The 19,115-nt window shown below is 48.6% G+C and overlaps 1 protein-coding gene across 1 annotated transcript; it reads right to left on the reverse strand.

Annotated features, from left to right (window-relative positions):
• Positions 1-903: 903 nt before the first annotated feature.
• On the reverse strand, positions 904-19,103 carry SLC35H1 (solute carrier family 35 member H1). The gene is made up of 9 exons (XM_032960297.2): positions 17,051-19,103; positions 14,373-14,523; positions 13,422-13,485; positions 11,788-11,860; positions 10,522-10,690; positions 8,010-8,093; positions 5,568-5,743; positions 3,647-3,776; positions 904-3,224 (listed from the first exon to the last, which is right to left on the reverse strand). The coding sequence occupies exons 1-9, from the start codon at positions 17,282-17,284 to the stop codon at positions 3,109-3,111; spliced, it is 1,197 nt and encodes a 398-aa protein (XP_032816188.2). The 5' UTR covers positions 17,285-19,103; the 3' UTR covers positions 904-3,108.
• Between the last annotated feature and the right edge of the window lie 12 nt (positions 19,104-19,115).

Genomic DNA, 19,115 nt, shown 5'->3' on the forward strand with positions numbered 1-19,115 from the left:
GAGAGGATGATTCGGAGAGACAGGGCGACTGAGAGGACGACTCGGAGAGAGAGGATGATGTGGAGAGGATGATTCGGAGAGACAGGGCGACTGAGAGGACGACTCGGAGAGAGAGGATGACGTGGAGAGGATGATTCGGAGAGACAGGGCGACTGAGAGGACAACTCGGAGAGGATGACGTGGAGAGGATGATTCGGAGAGACAGGGCGACTGAGAGGATGGCTCGGAGAGGATGACGTGGAGAGGATGATTCGGAGAGACAGGGCGACTGAGAGGACGACTCGGAGAGGATGACGTGGAGAGGATGATTCGGAGAGACAGGGCGACTGAGAGGACGACTCGGAGAGAGAGGATGATGTGGAGAGGATGATTCGGAGAGACAGGGCGACTGAGAGGACGACTCGGAGAGAGAGGATGATGTGGAGAGGATGATTCGGAGAGACGGGGCGACTGAGAGGACGACTCGGAGAGAGAGGATGACGTGGAGAGGATGATTCGGAGAGACAGGGCGACTGAGAGGACAACTCGGAGAGGATGACGTGGAGAGGATGATTCGGAGAGACGGGGCGACTGAGAGGATGGCTCGGAGAGGATGACGTGGAGAGGATGATTCGGAGAGACAGGGCGACTGAGCGGATGGCTCGGAGGCGCCAGAAGGAGGAATCAACAGCCGGAGTGGGAGAGCAGCAGCAGCAGCTACGCCGTGAGGAGCTCCGCACCAACACGTGCCGAGCTCTGCTTGTTGTTATCATATCATCACGTTAGCACACGATGGTGTCAATAACACTTCTATTTACCAAACAAAAAAAACACGATATGTTCATGAAATAATACTTACAAAGATTTAGGTGAAGTCGAAAATAGTTTTTTTGTGGAGGAACAAATTTCAAACGACACGGTGCATTTCAATACTTAGACTATGTTTTTATTATAATTGTTATTATGTACATTCCCAAAAGATGTGTCAATATATTGCAGCCATTGGGACAAAACTAATTTATACATCTCGGTGAAATTAAATTACAATGAAAACTTTGGCTTCATCAAAACACCTACGCATCAGAAGCCACCGACCACCGGATCGGGCAGCAGATCTCACGGACGCGCAAGCGCACCGAAAATCTTCAGGTTGTTGACACACGGGGGTTCGGCCTTCATACATTGATCCGTAAACAATACCGGCTTCCCCCCCCCCCTCGCTCTGTGCGGCAGTAGTAGTCGTATTAGTAGTAGATGCATTACGAGAAACGGGGTACACAAAGCGAAACCGCACGAGGAGACAGCTGCCTGCCGAGTAGCGCGCACAGTACCCACAGTACACACGCATAATTCTGTCCCACGCCCGACCGCATAACAGCATTAGTGAATTCAAACCGCATACCGCGAATTCTGGGTAGAAAGAGGTTAGCCGCATTTCATATACAGTGGGGAATTTGCAAAAGTGCTGATATTTGTTGCTTTGGAAGCTAATAATAAGTCGTCCCTGAGTGATGCGAGTGGTGGTGGTTTAACGTTCCGATTTAGAAGCATAGTGGGTGGAAGGAGTCAGTTGACTATTGATAAATACAGTTCGGTTTTCCGATGGGTCTAAGTTTATTTAGAAAAACCACGAATCAACCGTTCACATCACTGTTCCCATGGAGGCCTCTTGTCTGCCAACCACAAGAGGTGGTTGAGACAGATGTGCACGCTATACAGAATAGCCACAATCCCCAGCCTCAAACTGCAACATGAAGGGGGTTGGTCGGTTGACTGATCTGGCATTGCAATGCTCAGACCAATAGACGCTCACCCACACTGCCATCTCCGTCTGCCAACCCGATGCTTCTCCCGTCACCCAAACTATCTCTGTGACATTCACAGAGCACATTGCGGCAAACGTTGCTATACATTCATTTTCACATTTTCTTAAATACACGTATGTGTATTACAAATGCTGTGCTCTGTTTCTGTTCGAGAGATGATATCAGTGATAAACTCTATTATTTTTATGAGACCTTGAATAAAGGTGTCAGTTTTTGTGCCAGTTAAAAGGGTAAAACCTATTCCTATCTCTATTATTATTTTTAATTGCATGTGGTTTTTTTTAATACAAATTCACAGAAGCACCACATTTAAACCTTACCAGTTGCGGCGAGTCTCAAAGTCAGTGCTCGGACCGCTTAGTGCAAGGATGACAAACGCCCCCAACCCCAATCCCAGATGGGGCCTCTGAGGGGGTCCTGGTGATGCGGTTTGTGAGCTCAAAATGATGCGACTGAATGCTACGTTGCTTAAACACATCTTGACATTAAAGTCGATTGTCTCACATTTTATCTTAGTCTGAATAATACTTAAACATTTTTTTTTGCCAACTAACAGGTATTAAGATTGGCTGGAAACAAAGCTGGGAGTTTTAGAGTGTACCCAATGCCCTCTTGTTTAAATGAGTGCCCAAGTGGCGAGCTGTTGTGGGCACGAGCCGAGGACAAACGCACGCAAGGGGAGGGCGTTCGACTGCATCGTTCGGGTCGACTCACGTGTCAGTCATTCTGCTACGTTGCTGATCAATGTACAAGGTCACGCTGTCAGCTTCAGGCTGGTGATGTCTTCAACCCACACACTGATGGCCTGCAACATAGTGCATGTTTTGTCCTGTTTACATGCAACCCTTAACATCGTTGCATTACTTATCATTCGTCATTGGCCTGTACAGGCATTGGTAAGAATAACATGAACTTCTACTGGCTAAAAGTACCTTCTTCAGCCCATCATCCCACACCTTGGTTTATGATGAAAGTCAAAGGGTAACGCGTGTCACCGGGGTAAGCAAACACACATTTGGCAAAAAAGATAACGAGCTCCGACCGCTCCTGCCCGAGGAACACATCTCATATACAGTATATTCTGATTCGCCCCGACGCGGGCACGAGATGAGCTCCCTCCCTTAAGGCGCGGCCCTGCGCCTTCACAGTCGAGTCACCGCCGTCGCCTCTGACGTTACGTCGTGAGACAGAAGTTTACGACTGCAAAGCCGGAGTGTGTGCCCCTGCGAGAGCGGAATGGTGGCTCGTGCTCCTCAAGTCCTCCCCCCTCCCCCGGCGTGAGCGCCCGTGGTGCTTCCGGGCGCTACCGGTCGCGGATGTCAAAGAGGCTCTCGGCATCGCTGTCCGAGTCGTTGGCGAGGCCGTTCCGGAGCAGCAGCTCCACGGCCTCCTCGCGCTCGCGCACAGCCGGCTCCACCTCTGCCGGACGACATCGAGCAGCCACGCACAACGAGCAACAACTGAACAACAAGCCCACGGGCTCAACAAGTACGCAACTCACCAAGCCTGCAACTCACCAAGTCTACGAGCCAAAGTGACTTTCTGCACAAACACGCGTGGGGGATAGCGGTCGTATCCTGTCCAGGCGTTGAGATGCCAAGTTGCCGTGGTGAACCAGAGTCTATCCATAGCTCAATCACAGTTGGGATCCGATTTAGCAAGTAGCACCTATAAAGGTCAGCAAGGTGCACAAAGGCGCCGGGCCGCCTTTGTCTTCCCAGATGCTGACGTTTGCACACCGCAGCAGGTACTGATTTAAGGCTGCGTCGACAGAGGCATTTTTGCAGAGGCCGAATTGTGCATGAAAGCCACGGACGCCGGCCGAGGAGTGAATGCCGTACCAGGTGCCCGCAGCGCCTTGAGTGCCACGTGCAGCGAGATGCCCGCCAGGCACACGCCGAAGCCCACCCAGTTGAGCGGAGACATTATGTCCCCATTGATGTGCGTGGCCAGCACCAGCGTACACACCTCCTGCAACACCAAATGGGACCCAGACATTACTCTCCAGGGGAACGCAGGTACCCGCGCGCCCGCAAACATGCAGGCGCGCACGTACCACAAACAGTCATCGAGGAAGAGCAATGCCCACGCCGATAACAGAGCCGTCTCAGAGTGCCTGCTCAGAGCAAGATTAACATTCTACGGGATGAACGTCTTCTTGACATAACATGATCCGGAGGATCAGCTTACAGGGATTCACCAAATCGCACCCCAGTTAAACCTTACGCCAATACCTGCCTCAGGAATCACCCTGCGCTTGCTACGAACATCGTTCGTTCGTTTCTCAATCCGCTTGTGCTGCTGTGGGTCGCGGCGGCAGCATGTGGAGTAGGGCGGTCCAGATCTCCCTTTCCCTGGCCACAGACTCTAGCTCTTCATGGGGAATTCCCAGGCGTTTCCAGGCCAGCCGAGAGACGTAGTCCTACCCAGCGTGTCCTGGGCCGGCCCCGGGGTCTTCGCCCAATGGGACGTGCTGCCCGGTAGAGGTCCAGGGGAAGTCTATTGGGGGGCATCCTTCCAAGGTGCCTGAACCACCTCAACTGACTCCTCTCGATCCGGAGGAACAGCGGCTCGACTCTGAGGCCCTCCCGGATTACCGAGCTCCACATCTGATCACGGAGAGTGTGCCAGGCAACCCTCCGGGGAAACCTCATTTCGGCCCCTTGTGCCCACGATCTCATCCTTTCGGTCATTACCCAAAGCTCATGACCATAGGTGAGGGTGGGAATGTAGATCGACCTGCTACAAATATACACATGTTAAATATGCTATCTTGACCCGTTGCTTTTGCCCCGATTGCTATTTGCTCCATAGCTGGTCTTAGTTTTCACGTCAGTGCTGCTGTCGTTTCGGTAAACCATGTCACTTTTGCATACGAGACAATTGTGGTGAAAAAAAAATGGACAATTCATTATTCCTGATCCAGGGGCTGCATCGAGCGGAGCCACGGCTTACCCACTAAACGACACGGCGTTGCACGCCGTGGGAGCTACACCACGGCCAGCGCAGCCCTAGCTGAGACGGCACACTGCGCCGGTTTACTCGTGACAAAGACAAAGATCCCCCGTATAGCCTTACTAGACTGTTGGGGCAAGTGCTGTTAAGCGAGCACCTATGAAGGTCGGAACGGCACACGAGGGAGTGGGTGGCCAGCACCACGCACGGCCACCTTTGTCTCCCCAGTGGCGATGTTTACACACCGCACTAGGTACTCATTTGAGGCTGAGTCGACTTCGGGGAGGCCCAGGACCGGTTCAGATAATCGTCACTGGTGTTGACCGTGAGCGGGAATCGAACTCGGGTCACCGAGTTCGTAGCGCAGCGTAGCGCTCATCGCTACACCACCGCTCCCCATCCCTGGTGGCGAGGTGCCGCCATTGTCTGTCGCGCTGCTCGCGCAGGAAACGAATGTCGTCGTTCCGTTTCCCCAACATGGACACATCTCCTCCCCTTTGGCGACTATTCCGTCACCAGCCCTGTCCAGCGGCATATCCGTGTATCAGGCTTAGTGATGACGCGGCGCCGCCCAAGGCCCATTTACTTTTGTTTATCGTCAGCGGAAGCGCGGAAGTGACAATTGGAATTAACAGAGGCAGCAGAAGGAACAAGTGTATTAGAGCATAAACGCAAATCAGAAACGTCACATTGACAATGAAAACAGCGGCACGTGCTCTCCAAGCAATCGACCATTGGAGAAGAACAAGACAAAAAAAACATCTACATTTTTATATATATGTCAAAGCATAGCAAAAAGCAACTGGCCTTGAAAATGCCGGAAATGGAGAGAGTGAGGCCGGACGTTTGGGAGACGAGCAGAAACTCAGAGAAGCTGAGGCCAAACGCGAGCACGCCTCCGAGCGCCAGCGTCCCCACGGACCACAGCAGCACCTCGCTGTCGTGGAAGCCAAACAGCTTCTCCGTGCACGCCAAGCTCACACCTGCAGGCGTGGGGGGAGGGGAGCAAGCAACACGAGAGGTCACCGTCACACCAGCAGCACCAACGCTTGAAGGCAGCACTTTTATTTTTATAATTAAAACTCACGCTTGCTGACCCAGAAATCCTCGACGAGTCTCAAAGCTCTTTTTCAGGAGGGTCCTGCCAAGGTTTTTTCAGTCGGAGGCGATGTTCCTGCATGCAATCCCAATTTAGTAATTTGCAAGTAATTTTTCCCCATTGGATTTGGATGTTTCGGGCCAATACCAGGAAACCGAAGAGCCAGGAGAAAACCCATGCAGAACAGGGGGATAACATAAAAACTCCACTCACTCACTCTGCAGAACAGGAGGAGAACATAAAACTCCACTCACTCACTCTGCAGAACAGAGGGAGAACATAAAAACTCCACTCACTCACCCTGCAGAACAGGTGTAGAACACACAAACTCCACTCACTCACTCTGTAGAACAGGAGGAGAACATACAATCTCCACTCACTCACTCTGTAGAACAGGGGGAGAACATACAATCTCCACTCACTTACTCTGTAGAACAGGGGGAGAACATAAACACTCCACTCACTCACTCTGTAGAACAGGGGGAGAACATAAAAACTCCACTCACTCACTCTGTAGAACAGGTGTAGAACACACAAACTCCACTCACTCTGTAGAACAGGGGGGGGGACATACAAACTCCACTCACTCTCTCTGTAGAACAGGGAGAGATCACACAAACTCCACTCACTCACTCTGTAGAACAGGGGGGGGGACATACAAACTCCACTCACTCACTCTGTAGAACAGGGAGAGATCACACAAACTCCACTCACTCTCTCTGTAGAACAGGGGGGGGACATACAAGCTCCACTCACTCTCTCTGTAGAACAGGGGGAGATCACACAAACTCCACTCACTCACTCTGTAGAACAGGGGGGGGGACATACAAACTCCACTCACTCTCTCTGTAGAACAGGGAGAGATCACACAAACTCCACTCACTCTGTAGAACAGGTGTAGAACACACAAACTCCACTCACTCTGTAGAACAGGGGGGGGGGGGCATACAAACTTCACTCACTCACTCTGTAGAACAGGTGTAGAACACAAACTCCACTCACTCTGTAGAACAGGGAGAGATCACACAAACTCCACTCACTCTCTCTGTAGAACAGGGGGGGGGGACATACAAACTCCACTCACTCACTCTGTAGAACAGGGAGAGATCACACAAACTCCACTCACTCTGTAGAACAGGGAGAGATCACACAAACTCCACTCACTCTCTCTGTAGAACAGGGGGGGGGGACATACAAACTCCACTCACTCGCTCTGTAGAACAGGGAGAGATCACACAAACTCCACTCACTCTGTAGAACAGGGAGAGATCACACAAACTCCACTCACTCTTTCTGTAGAACAGGGGGGGGGACATACAAACTCCACTCACTCACTCTGTAGAACAGGGGGAGATCACACAAACTCCACTCACTCACTCTGTAGAACAGGGAGAGATCACACAAACTCCACTCACTCTCTCTGTAGAACAGGGGGAGAACATACAAACTCCACTCACTCACTCTGTAGAACAGGGGGAGAACATACAAACTCCACTCATTCACTCTGTAGAACAGGGTGGGAACATACAAACTCCACTCACTCACTCTGTAGAACAGGTGTAGAACATACAAACTCCACTCACTCACTCTGTAGAACAGGTGTAGAACATACAAACTCCACTCACTCACTCTGTAGAACAGGTGTAGAACATACAAACTCCACTCACTCACTCTGTAGAACAGGGGTAGAACACACAAACTCCACTCATTCACTCTGTAGAACAGGGGGGGAACATACAAACTCCACTCACTCACTCTGTAGAACAGGTGTAGAACACACAAACTCCACTCACTCTCTCTGTAGAACAGGAGGGGGGGAACATACAAACTCCACTCACTCTCTCTGTAGAACAGGGGGGGGGGACATACAAACTCCACACAGAGAGGAGCCTGAGTCAGGAATCAAACCCAGGCCGTTCTTGCTGTGAGACACAGGTGTTACCACTGCGGCACCCTGACAGTCAAACGAAAAAGAGTGGACAAATATCTCCGCCCTAATGATATCAACAATAACAAATAACTTTTCCTGGGCAACTATCCGAGTAACTCACTTGTACAATACACACTGAACCTACCGTGACGGTATCGCAAAGGGAGTGCACGTCACAATCGCTGCAACAAAAACAACGAGGACATGTCATGGGCTTCACCTTCGTTGTAGAGGAACAGTGGGAAGAGAGCGGCGAGCATGAGGGGCTGCAGGTGATACAGAGCATCCACAGGATTGTGCAACCCTGCAAGCCAGAGACAGGAAGTCAACCACTGCCACCGCTGTCACGAGCAAACAACAGTCACACCGAGCTTATTCAAATTCACTCCAACACCTCGACACGCCACACACACTTGCACCTTGATTGGTGGCTGCCAATACATCTGCAGAGTAGAATATGGGGGAAAAGCCCTTTTATAAACAACCCACTGATTTCTAACTTTATTCTCAGCAGGCGATTGAATATTGTCACAGCGATGGATCCATACCCCTCTTTCAGAGGAGTGTTAAAAGATGTAATAAAACATTGAATAAGCGCATTGAGAATGGTTGGTGCATGGACTTTGAACGTAAATGTTGCATTCTCTTCAATTTCTCCCTCTTAATTTAGTGGGGGTATCTACAAGTGGATCACGTGTGTAAAAAAACTGGAATCACATTGGGAATGCTACTTGGAGCAAGGGTGGTGCTGAAACAACCCAACGGTATTCCGCCAAGTGCCACCTCTTGTGTGTAATGCCTCAGTCGCAAGTTAACAGAGTCGACTGTTGAGAAACTGGATGAATGATGTGGAGATGGGGGACCCATTCCATACGCCTTGAGCAAAATAAAATCACGCGTTTCTGCAAAGTGCATGGGGACTTTCACACTGCACCTCGACATTGCTAAAGAAATCGCATGGGACGATGTTCAAGTGCGTAACTCTGGATCTCCTTTTAAGGAATCGTGTCCTGCAATCAGCGGAAGGCGACGCCTGTACCAAAAACGCAATGGCGACTTACATCATTGCATCTGACAAAAAAATACATTTACGCAGAACCTTTTGTCAATCCACTGTCGGATAAGAATCTTCCCCCCTCCCCCCCCACACCATGTCAGTCTTGGGGGTGGTTTGACCATACTTCACTACGCCGGGCAATGCGGGTTGGCAAAGTGGTGAGAGGGGGTGGAGGCAGGACCGGTTCGAACACGGTGGATGTTATCCACGGCTGGGAATCGAACTGAGGTTGTCCGCTTCATGAACTAACCACTGCGCTACCGCCTCTCTCCCCCGTCATACATTAGGGCAGTGGTTCTTAACCTGGGGTGCACTCGCCCCCTGGGGGTGGGAGGTACCCATTCTGAGAATCATAGGGGTGCAGATTGCAGTAAAGGTTAAGAACCACTGCATTAGAGAGGTGAAAGTGACGGGCGTGTAAACACGCCCGCACATGTGTCGGCGGCATGGTGGGGAGGGGAGGCGGTGATGCGGTCCAGCCATGGCGCATTTGCGGCTTGTTGCGTAAGTTTGCGGTTCGAGTCTGGCCGGCCACCCTGCTTAATACTGCAGTGCATTATAAATAATACAACTGCTTGCTACTACGTGGCAACTGCTTCACATGCTCTGCAAATTTACACAAGTGGGATTACACAGAGCAATATCGGCGACTGTGGTCACCGCCCAGAACAGAACCGTGGAGCGAGTGATGTGGATTCGGTGCCCGATTCACAAACACGAGGGAGGAGGAGGTACACCATCACAGTGATCCACTCCGCTACCCCCAACGCAATTAGCTTACTCAACCGCTTCATAGTAAAATTATAGCTGCAGCTCTACACCCACGCCAGCCGTACAAAGAAGACTGTGAAATATCTCCAACGTAAGGAAGCCACTGGAGCTATGCACTTTGAAATCTAGAAGGCTGTCTCTTCTTTAAAAGGCTATCTCTGTCTCTGGTGTTTGAACATCTTAACACCTGTAGTAATAGGTTTTTAGCCTTTTATCTGGCACCAAAACTGACACCTTTATAAAAGGGGTCATGTTTGCAATAACCACAACACAAGCAGTCAAAATGCAAACAAAAAGAGACAACTCTGATAATGATATGCACTGTCCTTGAAATTGATTGGTCCACACCCGAGACGGCTTTTTTTAGAGCCTAGTCTCCACTGGTGTTGGACCAGATGACGCTAAAAGGCGTACAACGCAAAAACAGTGCACTATCAGAGTATTGAGAGCTCTGGGTAAACATTTACACTGAGACCTCCTTTGCCAGTAGCAAGATATAGTAATGTTTTTACCCTTTTATCTGGCACAAAAACTGACACCTTTATACAAGGGGTCATGTTTGCAATAACCACAACACAAGCAGTCAAAATGCAAACAAAAAGAGACAACTCTGATAATGATATGCACTGTCCTTGAAATTGATTGGTCCACACCCGAGACGGCTTTTTTTAGAGCCTAGTCTCCACTGGTGTTGGACCATATGACGCCAAAAGGCGTACAACGCAAAAACAGCGCACTATCAGAGTATTGAGAGCTCGGGGTAAGCATTTACATTATGAGACCTCCTTTGCGAGAAAGGGTAAAACCTATTCTTATTTTTCAACGTATTCTTTTCATGATTATGTCGCACGTGCAACATGCGGTGGGGGGGGGGTAGGGCGGGGGGGTGTTGCGGCCCACGAACCGAGCTCTGCCTTCTGAGTGAGGATCTGGGTGAGCGTCCAGCGGATCCCGCCGATGAACGAGGCGGTGAGCACGAGCAGAAAGCCCTCCAGGTTGAACTGGGTTGACTCGTAGGTGAACATGAAGAGGCCGCCCGCGATGAGGATCACCACCACGATGAGGCTCGGCCGCTACGCGACAACAACCGTCGCAACGTCGCAATGACAATCACGGTCCAAACGAGCACAGGGACACCATGGCCAAGGCACACGAGGTCTCCACCTGGAGAGAGGTTGCAAGGTGCAGGAGATCTCCCCTTGTGTACGCTCGGAGGTCCGCAATGTTTCATTCACGGTAAGTAACTTTGCTAAGTTTGTGATAAATTCTGGATCGCTGCACTAAGCATCGTTATACACTTCCCATGCCGCTAGACAGACGCTGACATTAACGCGAGGATTTTGAGATGGCTCTGAACTCTGAGCTACAGTTCCGTCGATCCAAATAAGCGTGAATGTAACGCGTTACGGATGATTAATTTGTAGTCGGAGGGTGTAGTGGTCAATAAATTATCAAGAAGAAACAGTATACTCTCTGGTTCTTTCAGTAAAGATGGACGCTTGTGTTGTGACCGAAACGTCGTGTTTTCTTTTGTTGTGTTTTTCTATCTACATAACTTTACCGAAAGAACCAGAGAGTACGGATTCCTGCAGTCACGAAAGCTTCAAATCAAGAAGAAACAGGTTTGAGATTGAACCGAGCAGGAACACTGGCAAAAGCAAGCAACTATCAGCAGAACTCTGTCTCTCCACACACAAATACAAATATTCATGAGTCCATCAGCCCATCAGCTTTCTAGACCAACATCAATCAGCATTTGTTTAAGTAAGAAAACTGTGGACCGGTTTAAACATTATAGGTCTCATCAACAGTCAGGCCCGTAAAACAAATGCTGTGGATTACCAGCTGCAATTGAAAAGAGCACTCGAAGTTAAATATGGGGCCCCATATACATGCCGTATGAAGTGCTCTTGCCAATATGCGGAAATATAATTTTATGGAGTTCTCTTTCAATTAGCCAACTTGACCTATATGCGGGGTTATAAATAGATAAAGCACCTTACAAGATCATCTTTAGTCATGTATTTTTATTGTGATTCCTACCTCTGACAGCACCACACTAAGCGTGGCATACTTGTAGATAAGTGGGGGGCATGTAGAGGTATGTAGAGCCGTGCAGTGTCGCATGAAACTAAGAGTGGTGTGTGTGCCAACACTGTTGAGTACTCACAGCCTTCTCCAGCCTGAACACGATGGAGAAGAGGAGGATGAAGATGATCGACGTTGACTTGGTCATGGTGTATCTGGATGGGAGCAACAAAAATAAACATCAGAAATTACATTCGCAATAACAATTTAGTGCATTACGGTATTCGTGATATTCCTATTGCTCATGGCTAGTGCGAAGGCGCTGTTTCACAGACGGCTACAGTCTGCCAGTAGGGAGGGCGAGGATTTTGCGATCGTAATCCCAATTGAGTAACGCAGGTACATTTAAAATTTTGGCAAATTTGGGCTGTGACCCTAGCACACAATGACTTATTATTTCTGAATGACATTAGGGGATCTTTAACGTCAACTGTGTCGTGTTTTGTTACTACGCACAGTGCAGCCTCCTGGACTCAAACCACTACTCTGCAACAAGCGGCAAACGAGCTACTGCTGGGCCGTGTCACCACAAATAAAATCTCATTGCCAAAAACACTCTACACCCTGACCTTACAAAGTAATTATTTGAAAACTCGACGACAGCCAATGGATATATTTGCTTCATACACAAATAAAAATTAAAGTGGCATTTTTGAAGTGGTATGAAGGCGAGAGACAACTTATTTCTGAAAAAAAAATATTTTTTTTTAAAGATATGATTTTCCATCACTAGAAATGACTTCCTCCAAAGGCAGATCTAAAAAACTTCCTAAAAGATAGTAACGCTCCCAAAATACCAAGGCTCAATGTTAAACACAATAACCATGCTATGTATTTTATCTGAGAAATATCAAAACCCAATAGAACTTTCAGGGACTCAAGGGAGAGGGAGCCAAAGCATTGTTGAAACCTCCACTGCCCTCCTTTAGTCTTCACATAGATTATAAATATTGATATTACATGAAACATCAATGCTGAGGATGTTAAAGTATGGTATAAAAAATATTCTTCACATTCCACCGATCGTGCATTCACGTCAGTTCATGAGCTTTTAATCCTGGCCATATTGGTTTTATTTGCAGTTGTATATCTTTAATATTATAGCAAATGCATTTGTGACATACTTTGAATTCATGGACCTGCATTCTGTAACTCTTATCGAAACCTACAGTGGATGCCATATGGATTAAACCTTTCCAAAACAACTCTCCACAAAGACATTTCAGCACATCGAACGCCTGTATGAATTACAGGCCCATGACCAAATTTCTTTGAGTGTGCCAGACCTCATGGGATCTCGGAAGCTCCGCCTGGAAAGTGCTTGGATGGGTGTTATAGGCTACATGGCTACATGGTGGATAGTAGAGGGCGGTGTAGAAATACCCATTGTTGTACATGCTATGAAGAGGGCCCATTGCCCAAAACGTTACCAATTATAATTGCTTTTAAGGCAGTGTTGTTGACAAGTGCATCGAGTTTCACTGTTGTACTGTACTTTCTACGCACCCGCATCCATGCTACCCCGCTTCACCATCTCGCACAGACCAGCAGTGGATTGACAAAAGGACTCTACTTAAAATAAAGAACTGTACGCGTATGCGTGCATATATGTAAACGATGTGTGCATGCAAAAGCACGCTCGTGTTCGTGCCCATGAACGTGTGTACTCGTACACGTGAACGTTCAAATTGATAAGACATCAACGCTCTGACTCACAATGAAATTGTAATGAACAGGAAGCTCCAGTTAGACAGGCCAATATCCAGGGCGCTCGCAATGGCTGAAAACAAACAAAAGAATGATTACATGTTACATTAAACTTGTTAATGCAGGAATGTTTTGAATGTGGCAAACTTGGCCACTGATGCCAGCACACAGTGGAATAAACATCTGAGTGTTGCAGGCCTCAAGGCCATGGCCACGGGGCAACATGAAGTATCGTTCTCACGGTCTGTCAGGACGCTGGAATATATCTCAGGTCCAATGACTACGTCGCACATTTCCCAAGATGGTGGAAAGACATTTCCCGCAAATATTCGAGTACAAGACACAGGGCAACTGCTGATAACTTACACAAATCGGACTGTTCTATTGCTCAATGTTGGTGTGAAGTGGACTCTGACAATAATCAAAGCCGTTCTTGCACCCTGGACATGTGCTATTGCCTGCCCAAAGAGATACAAGTCACGCTCAATAATTTAAATTTATAAATACCTTTTATGAAACAATTTAAAGCGTTTTATTATCACTCTGATATTACGTAGTACACTTCACACGTTATATAATTGTTAATCATTATTTTTTTATCATAATGTATCCTCTCTTGTACACAAGGTGTTTTTTTTCACTCGATCTCACTGCAATAAAATAAGTGCTGCAGTTAATGGGCTGCGGGTGAAATAAAACATTGATATAACGTCAGCGTTCATTGCAACATCGTTAACATTGCACTCATCGAATGAACACTACCGCCGATTGCTCTCCCAATCAGCTACATCATTCAAATGAGCAAGAGGAGAGGTGGGGGTAAAATTACAACTGTAACTGTGCAATTCACAATAGATCGCAATCACAATTCAATATTAAACGTAATGTTAGTCAACCATTGCAATTGCAATCTTGGCAAGTGCCCAAACTCGGCGGGTGGAGAGTTGGTGTCCGTCTCACCCGTGGGCCCCACGCGCTTGAGATACTCGGGCCAAGGCAGGGCCACGCGCTCCCGCTCCCCGGCGCACTGCATCATCGCTCGCACCAGCGCCGAAAACATGAAGTTCATCGCCATGTGCACCATGGTCATGGCCAGCGGGAAGTGGAAACCCTGGGGAAAACAAACGGACGGGGCGTGGCGTCGGTGCCAGGCACGGTGCAGTCGCTATCCCGTATCGCGTTCCCATTGTGCTGGCGGGCCCCATGCTGCGTGGCGGCACAGAAGACGTCCTCCTTTGGTAAATCTTGACAGCAAACACAAATGTTTACATGACGTTGGGGAATGGGCACCCTGAACAGGATGTCACAGGGCTACTTTTGATTTAAAACTTTTGTGACATCTAGAATAGGGCTACTTTTGTTGTAAGTTTTGGTTCTCAAAACATGGCTACTTTTGTTGTACGTTTTGGTTCTCAAAACATTCACATGAATGAAGATGGAAACAAAGTTGGTAATCTTAACTAAATTTTATCACAACTTGCGATCGGCATCAAGGCCTTGATGCCGATCGCAAGTACCCGTCAGATCTGTCGCAGGGCAACCCTTCATATGTTGGTGGATTGCCTACGGAAGTGGATATCACAGAGCTACCTCTGAACTACCTTCAAGTGACCCCTGGGTCCACAAATAGCAGAGTGCAGCACTTCCCACTCGCGCTGCACTCCGACAGTGACATTTGTCACATGCAAGTCAAAACGTTATTTACACTTTTAGAGATAGGATTTTATCCGAATTAAGTGTGAAAACCAAATTTAACAAGATGCCCTTTTTGATTAGGTAAAAACAAAACGAATCAACCAGCTACACTTCAAAACCTGGTTGAATCATGGGTAGCTGCCCAGATGCGATCCAATTGTTGTCGGATCAGTGCTCACATTCCTGAATCACGCAGCCACTTCATCCCTGGCACATCTTTGTGGGCTTGGCGCATCTCTCAGGCTACCGAGCGTTGTGTCCGTGCGCTAAATGTCCAACAAGTCACCCCTCATTATTCCCGCAATTCAATAGATTGCCTTGATTCAGGGTCATATGAAATCAACTCAAGAATCAATATACTGTCTTGTTTGTTGAGTCTCGTCTGCACAATCTCAATGTGTGAGTGTTGTTTGTTCCATCGGTAAGGATAAATTAACATTTTGTAGGAGTTTGCACGAAAGAAAAGTAATTGGTTTTAACAAAGCAAGATTCGTTTCGTGAATTGCAACAACAATAATCGATGCTCAGCAATGAATCGTCTACGTTTCAGTCGCACGTATATACATATTTGTTAACAAGGGTCATCCTTTAGACACCAGCCAATACGTTCCCAACAGCGGGCACACAACTGCATTCAATTCAGTGTGTGGATATTGCTGAACTTCTGTCTCCGATGTATCTCACTAATGACAGTAGCCACTACAAAACATTTCACACAGCGACATATTGGCCAACCGCCTTTCACCATCATAATGCACACGTGTAAGTACCCTTTATTAAGTTGCAGGAATATGCATCCCCTCTGTTGGGCCTGCGTATTGCAGGGTTTTCACATTAAAAAAAAAACTGTTAGCCTTGCTTCATGTGAAGTTTCACGCAAACAGGGAATACAATGTACAGTAAATTCAATCCTCACCAACTTGCAAAATTTGTTGGTGAGGATTGTTGGATATTATCATCCTGGGGTACCGGTTTGAGGGTGGCTTCAAACAATGGCCCGGGCTTTCCAGTCTCAGCTGGTGAGGGTGGGATGATGTATTAAAATCATGAGGAGGTAACCTATAATGCACAAGTAATGGCAGGCCACTTTACCAGTTCTCCCTGGGACACAGACCTGTGTTTGCTACACAAGCAGAGGAATCCACTGCTAGACGAGGGCCTATCCAAGCCTTGCGGGTTGTGCATTGTGGGGAAAAAAAACGCTTTTATGAAGCCACACCATCTGCATTCCAGTTAATCTATGAAGCCACTCCCATTTGCAGGTAACTGGACACAATACTTGAGTACTCTGGATGGATTTGAATATTTGTCATGAGAAAGCCCTGTCGTTTTTAGTACAAAAATAACATGTATTTCAAATGTAGGCTTTCACGGCCAATATTATGATTCGTACTTGGTTTCATTTAGTTTTTCAACTGATTTGGTTTTTCAGAAAACTAGGAGAATGTTGAAAAGCATGAGTTTTTTTGACAATGTTTACACGAAGTTTCGCTGGAGATTATATCCAGCAGAATCAGGCGTTAACAAGAACTCAGCTCTTGCGTGAAAGAGCTTCTCAATCTGGATCCCTAATCAAAATAGAAAACTCCAGCTTTATAACATAATAAACCGTAATATATTCATGGATAGCCTATTTTCACCTGCGCTACAGAGATTCACCTTAATGCGATAAACTAACCTGGCAATTACAACCAACCAACAATCAACTGGTAATTATTAAACTGGTTCACCAGCATGTCTGCCCTAATGATACGATGGCACCAACTAAATGCCCTGGATCAGGAAGCTCTTTCACGCAAGAGCTGGGCCCCACGTCAGACAGGGTACAACAGGGCGAAGGGCACCTCACCCCAGCAGCGAACTGACAAAGGGCTGGTGTCTTCCCCTTCATCAAAGGGCTGGGGAAAGGGCCAGTCTCACCCGCATCAAAGGGCTGGTCTCACCTTCATCATCCACTTGTTGTAGAAGGTGATGCCGATGGAAAAGCTGTAGTAGAGCACCACGAGGCCCAACGTGAGCAGCGTGCGGCGGCACAGGCGGCACCAGTCGGCACCGCTGAGCCGTCGGGCCGGCATGCAGCTGGCAGTAGAGAGAGCCTGGCCCGAGCCCACGCAGCTCTCGGCGAACTTGAGACGGATGGAGACGCGCTTGCGACCCGCTCGCTTCCCCTTCGTCATAATGCCGCGGCGACGGGTCTCTCAAAAAATGAAATATTGGGGTGCACTCCCCAGTTATAAAGTCAAACCACACTGGTTTAACATGCACGAGGGCCAGGTCTTCTTTGTAAAGTAGTTAGCATGTTTAAAGTCTTCAACAGTGAGTCACTTGCCTTGAAGGACTTTAAAAAAAAGAGTGTGGTACGCAAATCCTCTTGCAGATGAGACGTGTCTGAAATAACCGCCCCCCCCACACACACATGGGGTGCTCGTGATATTGACTGATGCGTCTCAACACACCAATATCTCGTCACCTCTTGCCAATGCTTAATTCGCGATGTGGCGTTCCTATTCAACCCCAGGTTGCGTGTCACGACGCGGCAAGTCTTCAGAGGCTAGTCCGCGTCGTCGGGCTGCCTCTTGACGTTCATACTTTCTGCTGAGTGAGCACGCAGAGTCAGCAGATGAATTCACTTCTCTAGCCAGCGGAAGTCGCTCTCAGCCTCACGCTGTTTCACGCAGTTACAAAAGCAGTCGGGTCCTAACATTGACTTTCTCTCTGGCTGTGCGCGTTCCAAGTCTTTTCAAATATGCACGCACGTTTATAGTTTTGTCCGCGATCCAATGTCACACAATAACTTTACTTTTTAGATGATGATGATGATAATAGGAAGAAACCCCGACAATGCTGCATTTGCAGGGACATTAACTCGCCCCTTTAAGAGTAGTGCTGGCTCTCAAGCGGCCAGCTGTCAACATTCGCGCTGTTAAGTGTGCAGCCAACGTCAATAGCAAGCACAGCACCTCCCCGATGCCACGGCCATCCGTGTGACAGGCGACTAGACTTAGCAATAATAAACACGAATAATAATGATCAGTTTATAATAAGAAACATTGACACACTGCGTTGAGCGGTGGATACACGTAAACAAACTCGCTACCTGCGTAATTAACACATCTCTAAGACTGTAAGTGTCAATATTGTCCTCAACAAGCCTCGTCGACAACTCTCTTCCCAGTCACGGTAAACAATGAGAGCTGTGTGTAATCAAACCCGCTTTTCGTTGAGTGATGTCACCGAAGTTAGCAGGGGATGGCTACGCATGATGCGAACTAAGTTCAACATACACACTGAATCACCGACTTGAGATCGAACGCATTATAAAATACACCAGGCGTTGGTCAATAGCCGTTCGTTTTATAGCATAAACGGCAGGCAGATTATAATCAAGGCAGAGCTTCGGCTAGATCTCCAGACGCTTTCACCACAGATACTGGAATACTTAAATCACGGCACAATGAAGAACACCGACGCCGCATAGGGGAGGCGAGCACGCCTCGGTCCGCACGGACAGGTTCACGAAGCCGCCTCCTCGCTGTGCACCGCAACAACTCCCGACGACAATTCGCAGCAAGGCCGCTTTGGAAGTTTCTTTCCCTCCCTCAAATCTGTTACAGCGGACACGGAGCGGCTTGCAGAGAGATATAAAGGGCGGAGAAGAAGCCAGCCGAGGATCGAAGAGTATCGTCAAGTCCGACGTTGCCGGCTACAGAGCCAGGCGGGGGGGAGGGGGGGGTGCGGGGCCTCGCTCGGCCCCCGACGAGGCTCGCTCTGCCTGGGGCAGAGCTTCTATCCGACAGCGGGGGGTTAGGCCGCGGGGCCTCGCGCCGAGAGCGGTCGCCGCCGCGCGTCACCGGGCAGGATGAGACGGGCGGCGCGGCCCTGTCTCGCGTCGCGCACGGCTCGATGAGGCGCGTAGTGGGGACGAGGCGGAGGACGCGGCGAGGAGGCGGAGGCCGCGGGAGAGGCCGAGGCCGGCGATGTCACCGACGGACGCAGCGGGGAACCTCC

Source organism: Petromyzon marinus, chromosome 25 (assembly GCF_048934315.1).
Source record: "Petromyzon marinus isolate PM22_M1 ecotype Great Lakes invasive population chromosome 25, UKy_Petmar_22M1.pri1.0, whole genome shotgun sequence".
In the NCBI taxonomy this organism is placed as follows: Eukaryota; Metazoa; Chordata; class Hyperoartia; order Petromyzontiformes; family Petromyzontidae; genus Petromyzon; species Petromyzon marinus.